The 18,712-nt window shown below is 40.5% G+C and overlaps 1 protein-coding gene across 5 annotated transcripts in view; it reads right to left on the minus strand.

Moving 5' to 3' along the window:
- Positions 1–315: 315 nt before the first annotated feature.
- bsna (bassoon presynaptic cytomatrix protein a) overlaps positions 316–18,712 on the minus strand; it is a 130,593-nt gene continuing 112,196 nt past the window's right edge. For 4 of the 5 annotated variants that reach the window (XM_069526208.1, XM_069526211.1, XM_069526207.1 and 1 more), the window contains 8 exons: positions 17,754–18,254; positions 16,460–16,788; positions 14,301–14,394; positions 12,913–13,044; positions 11,759–11,814; positions 9,652–9,804; positions 8,959–9,052; positions 316–3,728 (listed from right to left, as the gene is read on the minus strand). In XM_069526208.1, the coding sequence (XP_069382309.1) occupies positions 11,774–11,814; positions 12,913–13,044; positions 14,301–14,394; positions 16,460–16,788; positions 17,754–18,254 (1,097 nt within the window). In that variant the 3' untranslated portion in view covers positions 316–3,728; positions 8,959–9,052; positions 9,652–9,804; positions 11,759–11,773. Of the gene's footprint in view, positions 3,729–8,958; positions 9,053–9,651; positions 9,805–11,758; positions 11,815–12,912; positions 13,045–14,300; positions 14,395–16,459; positions 16,789–17,753; positions 18,318–18,712 lie in introns of all 5 variants that reach the window. The other variant, XM_069526209.1, reaches the window with a different exon arrangement.

An 18,712-nucleotide genomic window follows, 5' to 3' on the forward strand; every position in this document is an offset into this window, starting at 1 on the left:
TTATTTGAATCTGAATTTTCATAAATAACTTCTTTATAATTCCCTTTTCATAGTGTGCTGCTACCAAACGAAGAAAAGATTTAAATTTTATGAGGTACAGAACTTTAACTTTACACAATGTACTTAATAAATCTGTTAGCGTGTCGTGGCAGTGCACCTTTAAACACTCAAACACAAACTCACTCTCACATCAGTTCACTGTGATTAGGAATGCCTCATAAACTGCTTCACATGCATCATACAGTAGTACTTTTAGTCAAATATAATATATATATATATATATATATATATGTGTGTATTATCATTATCTATATATTTGTATTATCTTCTTTCTTTGAAAAAAATGACTACTATGAATTCTGGGCCGTGGGATGAAAAAAAGTGGAGCTTTTCTCTGAGCAGACACCAACCATATCAGGGAATATATTCAAATCTGTTTTTATATATATTAAATATTCATATATTTATATTTTAATCTATATAATTCTTTGAACAAATTTCTGTGTGAGTACTTTTCTGCTTTAAACAAATGACCAACTGCTCCTGTGAACAATTTTTTTCTGCACAACGAATCAGATATAAAAACAGTAAATGTGGCAACTGCATATTATATTGCACCTTTTGTACGACGGATCATTTTCAAGGGGAATAACAAAGTGAGTTTTCAGACCGTAAAACTCTGGTTTCCAAACTGTCATGAACTCACCTTTAGTGAGAGGCCATTTTGGTCATTGACACACCCACTTGAAAAGGAGAGGGGACCCTGAACATGCCAGGTAAACACAACACATTGACCTCTCTTATTATTTCCTAATTTACAGGTGACTTATGTTACACACAAACAAATTCACAGAATCTCCCTATTTTCATCTACGAGCCAAAATAACTCTGGTGTTATAAACAATGATTTGTGGGACTTTTTTTCCATTCGTGTGTTAAACTTTCCTTCGCCCTCCTCATGCTTCTGTTTTTCCAAATATGATCGATTGCATAGAACGACTGGAGATGAGAGGTCGCCTCTTCTGCCCACCATATTTGTTGTGTTTGAGCTTGTGTTTGTCTTGTTTTCTTTTCTTTTCCACATCGGATGATGGTGGTTAAATAACACACACACAGACCCCCACACACATACATACAAACAGTAGGAACAGAACAATATCGAGGTGACTTTGAGGTTTTCTGCGCCGGGTGGCATGCGAAGGTTCCCAGCGAGCGTTCACACAGACAATATACAGCAGAAGTCGGTTGGTTCGTTGGTTTTGCTGAAGGCCTTGCAACGATTGGCCCGGCAGAGAGTACGTTTTTGAGTACTGAACCGCAGATCCCACAATGCACTGCAGGATCGACAGCAGGGAGAACACTGACCTGAGAAGTTTCCATGACAACTGACAGTCTGAGAGAGAGGTTTTCTGGGGTTGGGTTTCAGGTCTGGACGCCACCACGATAGAAAATGAAAAGTTAAAAAAAGGCGAGTGACTTTGTGACACAACCAAGTGTGTTGTTTTTTGGTTCCTCAGTCACATGAGTGCTTACTTTTTTTTCATTTTCTTTTTTTTTTGACACCATTATTGAGTGTGCTTTCCCGTGCGCTGTGCACAATTGACAGACTGAACACACACATGCTGATACACTCTGATGTGCAAGGAGCTTGGTGGGGCTTTTTTTGCAGACTCCTGATAAACGTCCATACTGGGGGTCATATCACGTAAAAACCCAAACCCCCGTCACGTGACGATGTCGAGTCCAGTTCTGCCGGGGTGTGTGACTGGTCTGCTTTTCAGTGCCTCTCTGCTGCCCTGCAGTGCGTTCAGATTAGGCTCCAGAACAAACATCTTATCCAATCCAACTGGCTGATGGACAACATCAGTGTCTCACTGTTGGTTGGAGGAGAAGATGTGGGCGGTTCCAAACTCGTGGGTTATAGACAAGCTCCTGCTCTCTGATGTATTAGTACAGCAGTATTAGTACAATGTTGGCGTACGTGTTGTCATATGCTGAAAGTCAAACTTGAGTGGTACATCTGTGGTGAATTAGACAGACGGAGGCAACACATTTCTGTTCCAGCGACTCTTAAATGACACAAGATTGTGCTCTTCACTTTCCCACCTCTTACTCTATTGCTTTTATAATTATTGATCATAAATAAGAGTCAGGAAATAGACAGGGGGGCTCTATGAAGCAAACAAAACATTATAAAACATAAATAAATCAAAAATAATATCACAAACAACTATCAAAAACAAGTTCATTTAAAAAGTATAAATTAATCTCACTGTGGTCAGTGTTCCAGCTGACACTACTACATAAAAAATAAATAGTATGATGAAAATATGTGTTTACAGGATGTGATAAAAAAAGACTTAATTCAAAATAAAACTTTAGAAATGATTAAGGCGATATTGGTAACCTGCAACATAAACAACCGGCCGATAAGAAAACTAAATGAGAATGAATAAAGAGAACAAATGTTGACAACACGAGAGATGTCTGAGAGCCACATGTTGTGGAGCAGTTGGAGAAACCCCGTCGCCACAAGCGCTGCAGGTAAATGTGGTTTTAATGGCTTTGTAATGGCTGAAAAACAACCCGACCACGTACGGCTTCACTCCATCAGAATGAAGAAAAAAACAACAACAACAAAACGAAAGGCTCTTCTTTTTCCTGTGGCCATGTTCCCATTGCTTCAGTAATCTCTCCTCGTCGTTATTATTTACGTCGTCTAGCTCGGATTCCTTTCCCCCGTGTCTTTATGGCCTCGGTTAAGTAATGATGAACAGTGTAAGGTCTTAGATATAAAGTTCCATGCATTCCAAATTCCTACATATTTTCTTTTTTTTGTAAATCCACTATACACTTCTTTTTAAAGACATGGCAGGTTGAGGGTTGTTGGGCGGCGTTTACAAAGGAAGAAGAAGAATCAGCATTCAAGAAAACGCAGGGAGGTGAGGAAGAGGGGGGAGCGAAAGGTTTTCACAGTTCCAATCTGGAATGTAAATAGAAACAGAGCGAACTGTGAGAAGAAACGCACGCCGACACGCTCGCTCTCTGTGTCGGCTACATCGTTATCGCTGTCCAATTCATTCAATGTGACATTTCCATTTACTCAGCTTCCTTCTCGAAAGGTGAGGTCTTTAGTACCAGAAAAACCTGCAGGATTTTTTTATTCCATTCCCACACTTTTTATTCTTTGACTTTTTTCTTTGAGATGAGATAGAAAAGAGGAGAGAGGCTTGTTGGTTGCTGTTATTCCTCGTTTGAGCACAGGACTGTGAATCAATGGATCCTAACGTGCCATCGCGCCTGCAAAGCTGCCATTTCCTGTTTGCTGTTAGCAGAAAAAAGCAGCTCTTAAACGGTGGAGTCGTATATTGTAGCAGAATAGGATCGCCCATCTAACTTCCTTCATTGTAACTGCGGAGCTAAATCCATGTAGAAGTAGGTGCTTGGACTCAAGTGGTTCTGCGTGGGTCTCCACTGATGTAAGTACAGATCCCTCTTCTTGTCTGGAGATAGAGCAGCAAAAAGGAAAACCAGCTTCTTTGGATTTTGCTGCCAATGTGTGGCCACTGGTTTCTCTCTTTAAGTAAAAAGGCGCAGATGTGTCCAGCCGCTGCAGGAGGGTTAGAGGGGCTCCGCTGTGGTGTCTTTGGCTGGGGGGGGGGGGGGGGGGGGCTGCTGGATGACTGAGGGTTGCCCTTCTGAGGATGGACATTGGATCTTGGAATGATCTGCAAAAAACAAAAAAGGGCAATTAAGTGAAAAATATTTAACAAAAACTAATTTGATATGATCTCTGCATGTTTGTGCTCATTCAACAATAGAAGCCCTGCCTGAAAGGTTTATTCGGTTCACCCTCCACACTGTAAAACATGAAAGCCCGATAACGTAAACACATTTCTTCTCTTCGACACCACTTATCATGACAGGTTTTGGATATTAAACTCAAATGAATATGTTTTCAAAAGTTAATATGACAGTTACAGTTATCCATTGTTTTGACAAATTGTGAATTTTGTCAACATTAATTTAACTCATGTCTGTAAGCTCTAAGTTCATCCATCTGTCCTTCTGATAAACAGACACAATCTCACAAGATGAACTCTACCAAAATTCTTGCTCCAGGAAACACTTGTGGTGTCGAATTTAAGGTAATTGGCAATCTTGCATTGTTAGAAAATGTATTGGAAAATATGAATACACTTGAAATGACATTAGTATGATTAGTATTAAAGTAAACTGAACTTGCATGTTTAAATGATGTTTAAGTATATGTTTGTTTGACAAGACTCAATATGAGTTAATCAAGTTATTAAGGAAGCTGGTGAACTTTTATTTTACCAACTTTCAAAACTTTAAAATTCTGTAAAATTTGTAAATCTTCTAATTACAAAACTGAACAAGAAGCCGCTCTGTTTACATGAAGGTGATGGAGTTGTGATGATGTAAAAATAAAGCTGGCCACTAGATGGTGGTTCAGCCCCGGAAATGCACTCCGACAGGCTCCCAGTCCTCCAGATCAACAGATAGAAGTAGCTATATATGCTACAAAGGTGATATACACCGTCTGGGCATTAGAGACACTGAACCTTTGCTCCTGCCAAAATAATTGAAATATTAGCGAAGAAGAACATTTGTTTTCTTTTTATTTCTCTCTTAAATAGACAGGGAGTTATTTCTGCGTTGATCGGTTTTTACTCATTTTATTTGAACCATGGTTCATTTTAAAAAGAGCTACATAACTGAATTGTTCAGTAGGATGTAATAGTTGTATTTACCATCACTGCACAGCATGTACGTGCAGTGAAAGCTTTTTGCTGAACAAAGGACATTGTCAAGAGGAGAGTGGACAAAGATCTGTTTTGAAATAATAGACCTTCATCATTTGTCTGTGTTTGGAAACTCCACATCATGCTGGTCGCCATGATCCATGTAGCACGTCTCTGTGCGTCAGCATCTGGTCAATGTATTTCATTTATTCATGACAGGAAAATTCTGCCCTCAGATCTTCCTACGTCTCAGTGCAAAGAATAATCCTGACGGTGGAAGCAGACGTCACAATGAAAAAAGCTTTTCCTGAGGAGAAAACTGAAAATCCTGTGGCAGAGATTCACAAAATGGATCCTAAAATGAATCATAGTCAGGCCAAATGTTTGTTCTTATAAGGTGGTTTGGTTCACATGGTTTTTTTTACAGTTCCAGCACGAGCCAGCTGGAAGCAGGAGAATGAGGCCGTAGATATTCCTGACCACTGTCAGCTGACACAGCACCTGTCAGCATAATGGCATGTTAAATAACACAGGGACAAAGTCTCTGCTATGACCTGCCGCCTCACATTTGCTTCACAGCTCCGAGGCGGAGGCGGACATGTAGCGTTCAATCTTCTTGCATGAGTCAACAACGATTGACTGTACTTCTGCAACCTGTACGACCTCTTTTCATTGATATGTTGGGTCACTCACCTCCTCCCTGCTTCAGGCTAACAGGGCAGATAGACTGGATGTAGAGTGTCTATATAGACTCTGCAGTAACACCCAGCGGCATTCATAGTGTCCAGTGACTCTACAATGTTTTTTAACAATTTACATTTATATTATAATATTCTGTCATTAAAATGCAAGCAAATACAAGCATAGAAATAATAAAAACCCTTTTTGTGCCTAGAGGATCTGTATAGGCAATAAATAATCATACAAGAAAAAAATATTGACCATAGACATGCTGTTGATTCAGCATTGGACTAATAAGATATCAGACTTTTGAAGCTTTGGTCTATAATCATTGTGGTATTAGTTTGAATTCTAGGTTTTCTTCAATATGTACAGCACCAGTCAAAAGTTTGGACACACCCTCTCATTCAATGGTTTTTCTTTATTATTCTTTTTGTCTACATTGCAGATTAATATTGAAGACATCAAAACTATAAAGGAACACATATGGAATAATGTGGTAAACCACCTTTTGCTTTGATAACAGCTTTGCACACTCTTGGCATCAATCAGCTTCATGAGGTAGTCACCTGGAATGGTTTTCAGTTAACAGGTGGGCCTTGTCAAGAGTTCATTTGTGGAATTTCTTGCCTTCTTGATGTTTGAGACCCTCAGTTGTGTTGTGCAGAGGCAGGTGCACAGTTCTACACTGTGAATAGGCCTGTTTGACTACAGTTCTAATCCATATTATGGCTAGAACCACTCAAATATGTCAACAGAAACGACAGTCCATCATTACTTTAAGACAAATTTCAAGAACTTTGAATGTATCCTCAAGTGCAGTCCATCAAAAACCATCAAACGCTATGATGAAACTGGCTCTCATGAGGACCGCCCCAGGACAGGAAGACCACGAGTTACCTCTGCTGCCGAGGATAAGTTCATTACATCTTTCCACCCGCCATGTCTTTGTAAGACGCAGAAAAGGTGAGCGGATGATCTCTGTGTATGGTTCCCACCTTGAAGCATGGAGGAGGAGGTGTGATGGTGTGGGGGTGCTTTGCTAGTGACACTGATTTATTCAAATTTCAAGGCATACTTAACCAGCATGCACTCCTGTTTCCTGATAGACAGTAACATGTTTGCCCAATGGAGACATGCATCTACTTTTCTGGTTTTCTTTTCTCGCTGCACCTGACCCACATTAGCTGCTTTGAATATACTTAATATTTACAGTAAATACGTCACGCAGCAGCAAACGTTTGTTTTAGTGAACACACACACACACACACACACGCAAGGATGTATGGAAATAAACATATTTAGACAAGAAACAGATCGATAGGCGAAGGAGAGTGTGGGAAAAACACATTATCATAAAACTTTATGTGTGGGGTTGTTACTCTGGGTTTAGATGAGGCCCTGCATGTGTTTCCTGTTTTAATGCAGTGTGGGGAACAGTTTGTGTGAAGGCCCTCTCCTGTGTTAACATGCAAAGAATTGATGTTAAAGAATGTGACTTCTCAGCAAACAGCCCAGAGCTCAGCCCCATTCAACACCTTTGGGCTGAGCTGGCAGGCTGACTGTGAGCGATAATCCCGCGTCCAGCCCCTAACGTAGATGTTGGTGCCAGGTCATTGACTGTCCAAACAAATATCTGGTTCGAGATTAAACACTGGCTCCTAAGCGGCCCTCGAACTGCCTTGGTGGAATGAAATGTTCGACCATCACTAATGGGGTGTGCACACAATTTGTTTGTCCACATGGTGTACAAACCGCCCCTGAAAGGACGACAGAGTTGAGACTGCAAGAGATTTGTAGTAGGTAGTGCTAAAGCAGGACTGGAAGAGACAGAACAAAACAGGGGTTGTTACAGTTACAGCTGGAAAAAAACAAAAACAAGACATGCAGAGAGAGCAAGTGAATGAGAAAGGGAGATGCTTGACAGGGAGGAGTGTGAGGGGAGACAGCAGGAAAGTGAGAAAGCGAGAGCGAAAGAAGAAGAGAAAAAAACCAGAGATGTTTGACAGCAGGACCAGAGTGTGGGAGAAGAGAGAGAACCTCTCTGCAGCAGTCACATGAGGCAGTTAGTCAGCGCATGGCTGCACACAAACACACACTGTTCACACTCAGCATGTTGTCTCTTATGGCACACATGAAACACCGTGCACACTCTGAACTGCAGCATTAGAGCCTGTTCATCCCCCCCATAGTGCATTAAAGGAGCAATGCCCACGGCACAGCGGCAAAGAGATATTGTCAAATGCGAATAGAAGAAGCATGTGAGAGAATTTCCTTGTGTCATTGCCCCGGCTCACACATCTGCACCCTATTCAGAGCCACATGCCATGAAATGAGTCGACGTCACTGTTCAATTCTGTCTCCTCAGAATTACAGAATTATCAGCTAATTTGAATTGGCAAAAACGTTTTTTTTCTGCTGATTTCATTCTGGCCGAGCTAATGCTGCCTTTTAAACTCACACAACCCAGATGCCGGGGATTTTCAAGAGCAGGCCACAAATACAACAGCTGCAAAAAACACAGAGGCAGAAAGAGAACCGGCTCTGGACAGCACCGCAGAAACACACCACACAGGCAACCTGACTCCACATTAAAAAACCAGAGATACCGAGATGGAGCATTACAGATGTCAAAATGTCCTGAGGTGATGAGTAAAGTAAAATAGTTTTTCCCCTGAAGATAAGATTAGTCTTCTGATTCTCTACTTTCATATAAAATATTAGATAACGTCAGCAGTAGTCATTATTGTGGGTCTACATTTTCAACCATAAAATACTGAATAAATAAATGATAATAAATACAAATACATCTAAAGAAATAGAAAGTTAAAAGTTATTTCTTTAACTTTCTATATCTGCTTCACTTAGCATCACAAACTTTACCGAAGTTGAATTCTTCTAACTTTTACTTGTGATGAATCAAAGCATGAAATCATAACTATCAGGTGAACCATAGATCGTATTTAGAGATGGACTCAAAACTCAGTGAAACTCAGTGAAGACAACAAACAACAAACAAACAAAGAGTCTGGAAGGCCTCCTGGTGCAGTATAGGTCATAACCCAGCCTCCTCCCTATATTAGCAGATGAAGAATGGACCAAACTAAGTCAAAGTTTAAAACATTTTCTGACAGGTGGTTTTTGTTTGTTCGTGTTAATCTTTACATAGTAACTTTGGTTTTATTTCGTTTTTTTATGTTGTAAAAACATCATGATTGACAGTTGAGACTAACTGTTGGTCACATGCGTGTATCAACCTCAATATTGCAGCTTCACCATGGTGACTGAATGACATCACCAGCTTAAGATGACAGCACCTGCATCAGAAAATGTTCTCTTTAAGTCTGTACAGTGGGAGGAAATGATGCGTCATCCATCTTTATTTACAGTCTATGAGATAAACACAATCCACAAACCAGATTCTTAAAAATGTGCATGGGGAAGTTAGACAGCATGATTTTTAACGGGTAAAGAGATGTGGATGAGTGAGGCAGATTTAAAAGTAACTTACTGTCTGGCCCGTCAGAGAGAGCAGCGGATTCTCTCTGTCAGCCTCTGCTCAGGCCTGAGACATGAAGTATCTGGAGGATCCCAGTCCGTGTTGGCTGAAAAAGGAAGCAGCAGCATCTCAGACAACATGTTTTTCTTAATGGAGACATCCATCCTCGGCTAGTCTGACATTATTGGAGTAGACATAGACTCCACTGTGTCCCGATGGGGCAGCTGGATATGGTGCGTAATCACAGAGCACTGCATGAATTAATATGGATATCTTTACCATTATTTTAATGAGCTATTTAAAAAACGCTTTCCTCAATGAGTTGATGAGGGTCACTACTACTCACCATTAATCTGTTCTCTGTGGTCATATCACATTAGAAATGGATGATATAAATGGAATTTAAAGTATACTGGTATGACTTAGCCTCATACCGTGATACATACCAATACTTCAAATTATACTATAATATATTGGTCAAATAGATTTCTGATACGATAACCATGAGTAATGATACAATAATGTCTGAAAGCTAAACAAACATGGTGGCCTCATGTCAACTTCTGTCTGATATCACAGTGGGTGAAAGTTTCTGTTGCAAGTTAAGTTCAGTGATCTGACCTACAGGCAGTGGACCATCCACATAAACCTGGACCCACTGAGACTGATGGTTTGTAGGTTTATAGGTTAAAATCGTAAACTCACCAGTTTTCTCAGCTCTCCTCTCTGTTCCCCCAACACCCCTCTCTCCTCCATGTCTCTCTCTATCTCTCTTTTAGTAAAACAAAAGCAGGGGGAACGTCACAGGTTTTTCTGGTACGAGGCCTCATGACTTCATCAGTTGACATTTACATAGTCCTGAGAATAAATGAGAGAATTCAGTCAGTTTGTTTTCTGCAACAACACTACATAGTGTTGTCACTTTTATTCACAGTAACACTCCAGGATGTATTAAGTACAGTATTGTCCTGAGTCAATTGAACATCCAGCCCTGTCACTCTCTTTATGTATTTTTAGACACGTTACCTGCCGGGCTCTAGAGGTGGTACCTGAAGTATCTCAACAACCTTCAGATGGGTTTCCATGGACCTTTGTGGAAACATCCTGACAACTAACAACTGTGGTAAGCCTTTTACTTCTCTTTTAGTGCCACCAGCAGGTCAACATAACTTCACAAAATAACTATTCGATGCACTGACTTGAATTCTATTCCACACATTCATCGTGCCCACAGAATGAATCCTCATCGGTGATTCCCTGATTTTCTCTCATGGTCGGATTAAATAGCAGTTGAGTGGTTTTGGATGGTTTGCTACAAAACATTTGGCATCATTCCATTCAGGATGAACTGTGATCCCCCTGGTGATCATCCTTTCATTTCCTTTTCATTATAATTTCTCAAAACTTGTAATTATGACTAATGGCATATTCCATACCTCAGAGCTTGGCCCTCGGAATGACTTCCCACCTGAATAACCTGAGTTTATAGCATTCCAGTTGCACAGGAACAATGTTTATGTATCCCAGCTAGTTATTGTTAGCAAAACCAGTTCACAATAACGCATTATGCTGCATTTCACGCAAACTAAAACAATAGTATAACATCCACAGGCAGTAATTGGACTGTGTGTATGACACATTTAATGACAGAAGTGCTGATAAAATGTACTAACAACAACTTTTAATACAGTTGATACACAGAGTGGCCATCTTGGATTTCGAAATAGAGGGTGGTGAGGTTTACTCTGACCTTCTCAGTTGAAATTCCCAGTTGAGGGGGTGTTTCAGTGCCGACTTTCTTTTTGGGGGTCGGTAACTCTGAGCTCCGAGGTTTAATGGAACGCAGCATTATTACCTCCATAACTAATGATACCCCCATTAGGAGCTGCAGTTTGTTCATTTGCTTGCTTACACACTAAATGCTTAGTAGTATTTCAGTAAAGCCCTGACTCTGTGTCACTGTACAGACAAACAGAGCTGACAACATTACATTACATTTCATTTAAGTGACACTTTTATCCAAAGCGACTTACAATAAGTGCATCTACCATGAGGGAACAAACCCAGAACAACAAGAATCAATCAAACATGAATGAAGACTTGTTTTGCACATTGTTTTTAGAGACTTTCATGATTTTATATTTGAGTAATTCAGTCTCAAGCAAATCACATCAAAATGCAATCAACAATGTCAAGTCCGCAGCTCTGGCAGCATGAACATCTTACTTTATTTACCCTCAACTTGACATCATTGCAGTGTGTGTTCAGCAGTGAGATGTGAACACACATCTTATTCCATTGTGTATCATAGTAGGAATATGTTGTAATTGCTGTTAAATTCTTCTCATGCACGTGAAACAAAGAGAAGAAAACACACAGACACACAGACACACTGCTTTCTGAACACTGCCTGTTCTGTGTTTTACCACTTTGAGCTTCCCACACACTGCTGCCGACAACACGCTACAGCTATCTGCCAATCTATCTGTGTCCTGGTATACTTTGAACTAGCAGCATCTCAGATTTATTGTTATACCTTAGGTTTGAGATGCACTTGTTCTCTGAGGTGAAGGCAACATGTTTCCAGATTCTCTCTGTACAAGAAACACAGACCAAAATACTCCTGCTGTGATGCTGATGGCTGCCTCTATAGGTGGTCTTTGCCTTTGTGTCTTTTCAGACGTACAGTCATGCTGCGAGTACATCTCTTTAACTCTATTAGGACTTTTATTCAAGAGATCAATGCAATCACTCTACATTAAGTTTAAGAATAATGAGCACACATCACACACAAAGAGAATAGGTTACATACCTTAATGTTGGCACCTCAGAAGAGAGAGGTGAACTTCTTGCCAAAACCGGAGATAGCTGGAGGAAAGGGGACAAGAAAAGGTGATCAGATGGAAGAGGAGTGTAGAAAAACTCTGTGTTTTCATGTTGAGTTGAATTTATACTGCTTAAATTAAATTGTAGGATGTGTCATGTTTGCAGGCTGATAGTCACATAAGAGGCACTATTAATACATTTGGTTTCATAACTATCACATGTGCACGGAAATCATTTTTAAATTCTTTGTAGTTGTGCATCTCCATTTGCATCTCTTTGTAGCTGCTTTGTGTCTCTGTGTAGCATCACTCTCCTCTCTCAGTTAGTTGGTTTGCATCTTACAGTAGTCATTTGAGTCCCTTTGTAGTTTCTCATTCATTCCTTCAAACCTTTAATTAAACTCAAGAAGTTTGTTGAGGTTTTATCATCTACAAAGATGTCAAGTGAGTAAACTTCTCAACAATAACAGAAAAAACAACAACCCACAAATCAATATAAGCTGTTGCATAGATGAGTGGAGTGGTATGTTAGTACTATATTTTAATGAGTTGTACTCTATGATGCAAAACATAACGTTACAGGATCTTTAGAGAACAGAAGCTCAAATTCAGTTATTACAGTAGCTCTGAGGACTTGAAGTGTGACACTGACAGCGTCCAGACAAGTAATTGTGTTTGTTTTTAGCATTTCAAGCCTTTATATCAACAGTATTGTGAATGAGAGACTGGACATCGGTTGAGAGAGAGTAGGGGAATGACTCAGCTGGTAGTTGAACTGGGAATCTGGGACTCGAGTCATTGGCCCAGATTGTGTGTCTATGTGGTCATTTTTCATCTCTTTCTGGTCATTTGATTAAGTTTCCTACACAAAATACTACAAACAAAGGTCCATGAGCTGTGTGGCTCCTAGATCTGTGCCTTGTAAGCTAATTCAATTGTCCATCAATGGGTTATTATTAAGTACTGACATAAGGTAAATATATAGTTAGAGATGTACAATTAACAACTAATATTATACAAATAACATGATGATGATTTATTACAATAGTTGCTGCCTGTTCAACAACACTGAGCTCTTTAATTCTATCAAGACCAAACCAGCTGTTTAGAGTATTTTGAGAGTATTTAGAGTTTGTTGTACCGTCTCCCAGTTTGCCAGCCTGCTCAGCGGCTCCTCCTGGCAGGATCTTGGACAACATGCTGTCTCCCTCCATGCCAGGCTGACCTGCTGCTGCACTGCCAATACCTCCTGGTCTAGGAGCTGCCTTGGAGCCTAGACAGAGACATAGAGAAGGGAAGAGGGGGGGGGTCAGTATCTATGATGGTGTCACTAACTGGCATAGAGTTTCTATGAAGACATCTGTCGTATCAAGTGCTCATGTATCCTTTCCAAAAACTGCTTGTAAATAAAACAATGTGGGAAGTAGTAACAAGGTCTTGTCAGTTGCGTCTGCCTGTTCCAGTATTTAAGTATTTACTCACAAGGGCCCCTCCTCTTAGATCTTCCTGAGGTTCCTTTGCTTAGTTGCCACATTGTGTGCACAGATGTTCTGTTGTAACCTTCTGACATAAGACTCATATGGGCTCCTGCTCTTTTGCTGTACAAGTAAAAAACATACTAACTTTAAGTCCTTAGTGGCAGATGGACTACTTACAACCAATGAGCCTGACCTTAACAACTGACTAAGGGATTTCACTGCAGGACTGAGCACCTTGTGATGTTTCTCACTGTGCTACCCACTCGCCAAAATAAACTGATATATGATCAATTCTGCAAAACCTCAGATTATATTCATAAAATCCTAAAATTCAGCACACTGTCCCTGCATATTAATGCTATTAATATTTCATTTAGCTTGATACAGTTTATGTGCCCCTCCAGCTCAACCTCCAATAACCCACCCCATAATCACCAACTACAAAGTAGCTAAGCTAATAAAAACACTTCAATTCGTGGAGAGATCTAGGGCTGGAATCAATTATCTTCATTATCAAATAATCTCAAAAGTACTTGAAATGAAATAGAAATGTCATTGAAATGTCAGAAAAGAAGGAAAAACACCAAACACAATTTCTTCAACTGCTTATTTTGTCTAAAGGCTCCAAAACTATAGATATCCAGTTAATAAGGAAAGAATCCAGCAAATATTAACCACATATATTATATTACATGTGACCAGTTGAAATGAATAAGTGTCTTTGTGCTTCTCCACCTATCTAAATACTAGCTGACTTCTTGCCGACTCAATAAATGAATTAAATCACTAGATACTAATTTAACTAACTGACCAAGTGACATTCAGGCTGAGTGGGTGCCATGAAGTGAAACCCTTCCTGTGTGTTTTCCACTGTGGGATAATCTGCAGATTAATCTCAGATTAGATGAGACAGCACACACTGGTTACATAATACAGACTGGGCTGCAGCTGGCAAGACGTGGGAATGGTGTGTGTGTGTGTGTGTGTGTGTGTGTGTGTGTGCGTGTGCGTGTGCGTGTGTGTGTGTGTGTGTGTAATGAATGTACTGTACCTATGCCTGTGAGTGGGGGCTGGGCTGCTTTTGAAGCCATGACGGGCGCTGCCTTTGCTCCAATAGCTGTTGCCGGAGGCGTGTCGATCTTTGCCTGCAGAGAGAGGGAGAGCGAGAGAGATACAGAGAAAGTATTGAATGAAACAGCAGGAACATAAAAAGTTGTACATGTGTTTGTGTGCTCAGCATTTACACAAACATCATACTGTTTACCCTGTTTTTACAGTAATTAAAGAAATTAAAGAGATTAAAGAGACACATCCTTACAGCTGCTGAAGCAGGGGTGGATCCAGGGACAAGGCCAGGGGGCACTTGCCCCAGCTGAACCCAGATTGACCACTGAAGTGCCCCTGTAGTGTAACATTTTCTTGAAGTTGGTCGTATCATCTCTGAGGTTGTGTGAATTAAGAATTAATCAGATTCTCTCTCTGTTGCCTTAAAGTTGTTAAAAATATATATATCATATGAAATCAAGAAATGTTCTGGTGCATATACAGTATGTATATACATTTTTTAGTTTTGTTTTTGATGCTGCTACTCTGGTCTCTTTCTTTCTTTCTTTCTTTCTTTCATCACTACTGTTATATTGTCCCAAAAACTGTCAGCCAGTTAGTTCATCAAATGGTCCATTAAACAAGTGCAGCACACACTTAATATGAGATCTATAAACATTTGAGACTAAACTACAGTGGCTGCGGCACTAACAGAGAAAAGCTTTAGAAAAGAAACCAGACCTTTTCTGATACCCATCAGTACAACAGTTATTTCCACCGACACAGGAAATATGGCCCATTTCGCTCAGTCCTATGTTTTTACTTGTCTTCTGTTTTCTGTAAAGCTCTGTGCGTCACTACTGTCCTAAAAAGAAGCCTTACTTGACAGACGATGGACTGCTGCCAATTAATCACATACAGTATAATTCTTTATTTGTTTCCTACTGACTGTAGTTTAGCTGCAGGAAAACAGCAGTGATGCATTATGATGCACAGTACAGCATATGCAGCATTTCATTATTTACAGCCACTTAATCAATGCTTTTAATTTCACAATGGACCCAACACAAGGGTGTAAGTGAATGAGTTTGCAGACTGAATGATAATCATGTGATAAATTGCATTTAGTGTTTATGGCTTCCCGTCTGGGCCGCTCCACAGCCGAGCTTTCAGCATAATTTCAAGTTTCTCCATAAATTGATATCAGACCATAATAATTATTTCAATTTGCTTTCCCACTGATAGAGCAACAATGCAGCTATATGGAAATCACTGATGCCTTTCAGCAGTGGAAGCATATTATGAATAATTTTTGGGATATTCATAATTGACATGGTGACAGCGGCTTTGTGTGAACTTCATTGGCAAAGCAGTCATGTTTTCTGGAGCCAGAATGAATTCAGCAAGAGAATCATTGAAACTGCATGAATGTTTAGATTGAAATAGCAAAAAATATTTCCATGGATTAATGATTATGGAGTAAATGCAGGATGGAATAGATTTTTGCAGGGAGAAATTTTGGGAGCCAGTTTCTTGAGTTGTCAAGCAGACGGTGAATAAGATACATTGAGTTATCAGCTGCCTCTGTGTTAATCACTGTGTTAGATAAGAGCTGCAGAGCCGACAGTGGCAGAGCAGAATTCAAATCAACCAACTGAACTGGGAGGCGATGGACCGGCTCCTATATATTTAGGATCATTGAAGGAGTGCTGAGGGTAAAGATGGCTGAAACCTTGGTTTTCTAAGACAAGATGATTGATGATTGATATTTTTACATCAAGATAACAAAATATTATAATTTGACTATCATGACATACTTATTTTGTTATCTCAAGATTAGAAAGCAAGGTTTTATAAACAAAAAATAAATAAACCAAACATAAAAAGCCTTCTCTTAGCCTCCATAGAGATGAATAGGTGTGTGTGAGAGTACTGTAACTGTCATATGTGGCACATAAGATCTTCAGGATAACACTTTACTAATTGCAGCTCAATATTTGCAGATATGCTAGTAAACTGCATTAAGCTATGCCAATAGTTATATTTTATAAAAAACAACTTCATCACTTGCATGATTATCATACATCTTCTTCACTTCTTTTTATACATCTTTTTATTACATCAAACAGGAGAAACTGCTGAAAAGACTTCCCTCTATATACTCACCATGGTAACTGGCGTGGTTCCTGCTGGACCCGTCTGCCTGGCCTGCCCCATGGGTCCACCTGCTGGACCCATCTGCCCTGGCTTGACCTGGCCCTGCCCCATGCCCATGCCTTGACCCTGTGTTGGGGTCTGTTGCAGAGGGCCGGTGGTTGCTGCGGAACCGGGCTGCCCTGGCCTGGCCGCTGATGTCTGGGCTTGTTGTTGGAGCTGGGCCCTCTGTCCTGGTCCCCCATCTGTCTGGGAGCCAGGACCGCCCTGTCGCCCTGATCCCGAAGGTCCGCCTGCAGGGCCCTGAGCCCGGGCAGAGCTGCTGCCAGACCTGGAGGAGCCTGAGTGGAGGAGGGGAAAATAGAATGTTTTACACTTAATGAAAACATTTCCACTCATTGTACTAGAGTGTATTATTACAAAAAGTAGATGATGCACACAACTAGTTTCTTGTAATTTTGACGACATTTACATTTTGTTAGATTATGTACAATAGCATTGATAGGAGAAGTAAGACTGAAAAACAGAATGACATGCAACAAATGTCACAGGCAAAGATCAAACCAGCGATTTAATGAGCTCAATCCCAAAAACACAGCCACAGTGTTGCCCCGGGAGAAAACATTTCCTTTGAAAAGTTACGCTTGGTATAGTTAATTAAAAACTGTTGATCCCTGAGGGGACAACTGATTGTAAAAGAGCGTCAAACTCGGTCTGAACAGAAAGCGATATTAAGTATTTCTGCCTCAGACCTAAATAAGGAATTAACAGGGATCTTATTCAAGGATCACAACTTATTATCGCTGCAGTTAAATTTGAGACCTTACCATGAGAAAACACAGTGTAAGTCTGTGGGATAAATTTTTAGAATTGTCGTTTCATAACTAACAAACGGTTTATTAGAAGAGAAATGTAAATTAGAAATATGTCTGTTATATGCCAGGTCACAGATGTAATTTGTTTTAAATGAACACAGTTTGGCCCCAATCCTCATTCTGGACCGATGCCAGACCACCTACTCTTGGAAGAATTTGAATGAGATCCAATACTGTTCATAAAACTGAGTGAGCAAATGATTTCGAGGGGAATGAATCTTTTACTTCTTCTAAACACCAAAATGACATTATAGTATATAATAATAATCAGTCAATCAATCAGCAAACAATTAGTTGCATAATATCTTTCTGTATTAAAGAATGTTTTGAGATTGACTTAAAATTGAATTTAAGTCATGTCTACACTGAAATTTAAATTAATCCTAACATAATGCTACTGTATGTCAGGTGTGAAGGTGCCATATATGAACCTTGTGGTTGGCCCTGCATGTCCACTGGCGGCTGGGACTTGCTGCGTGAGGATCTGTGTGGGTCTCCCTGTCTGGAGGACCGTTGGCCGTGATGGTGTCCAGAGGGATCCCGCGAGTAGTCTGAAGAGTGGTACCCCCCGGACCTTGACTCGCCACGCCTTCCTGTAGATGACGATCGTCCTGAAGGGTCATGTCTCATTGACGGGTCTTTGGGGTGCCCCTTAGATGACCTTGAAGCCCTTGGCTCATCTGAATGACGTGATGAGGAGGAGTGTCGACTTGAACTGCCATGGTGGCGGTGGTCACGAGATGTAGACTGTCGCCCGCCGTGGCCATACTCATCCTGGGGCCACAGGTCCTCCTCGGGAGGCTCATCATAATCATGGTAGGTGTGTTTGACATTGTGCCGGCTTCTCCCAGACGAGTGGCTGCTGCCGTAGTGTCGAGAACTGGAGCGTGGCTTCTCAAACCAGTCGGTTTCTTCCTGTCCCAGATGGTAGGCTTTGGAAACCGAGAGCAGATCACAGTCAATCTCCATGTCGTTTGGAGACAGCGGCATGCAGACTGTGAGAAGGAAGGAGGCAGGAAGAAGAAGACCAACCGCATGCAAAAGAAAAGAATAGGAGAGAGAAGACACAGAAAGAAAGGCAGAAAATAAAAATAAAAAACTGACATCCATGCAGAATACACTTCACATTGCCTTCACACATTACAAGACAATATAAACAGGATAAAACAAACACTGCAAAACTGTCCCTGTAGCAGCTGTTTGTGCTGAAAATGCTTCAATTTCATCATATGCTGCACAAACACACAACTGCCCTGCAACATAACAATCTTCCTTTTCTTATATATTTTTGGTGGTATGAGTATGTTTGAATTATTATAGTGAGGCAATAATACTGTCCCACTTTGCAAACAAAACTCAAACATGCTATTGATTGTGAGGGACTGTTTTG

Source organism: Paralichthys olivaceus, chromosome 6 (assembly GCF_024713975.1).
Source record: "Paralichthys olivaceus isolate ysfri-2021 chromosome 6, ASM2471397v2, whole genome shotgun sequence".
Taxonomy (NCBI): Eukaryota; Metazoa; Chordata; class Actinopteri; order Pleuronectiformes; family Paralichthyidae; genus Paralichthys; species Paralichthys olivaceus.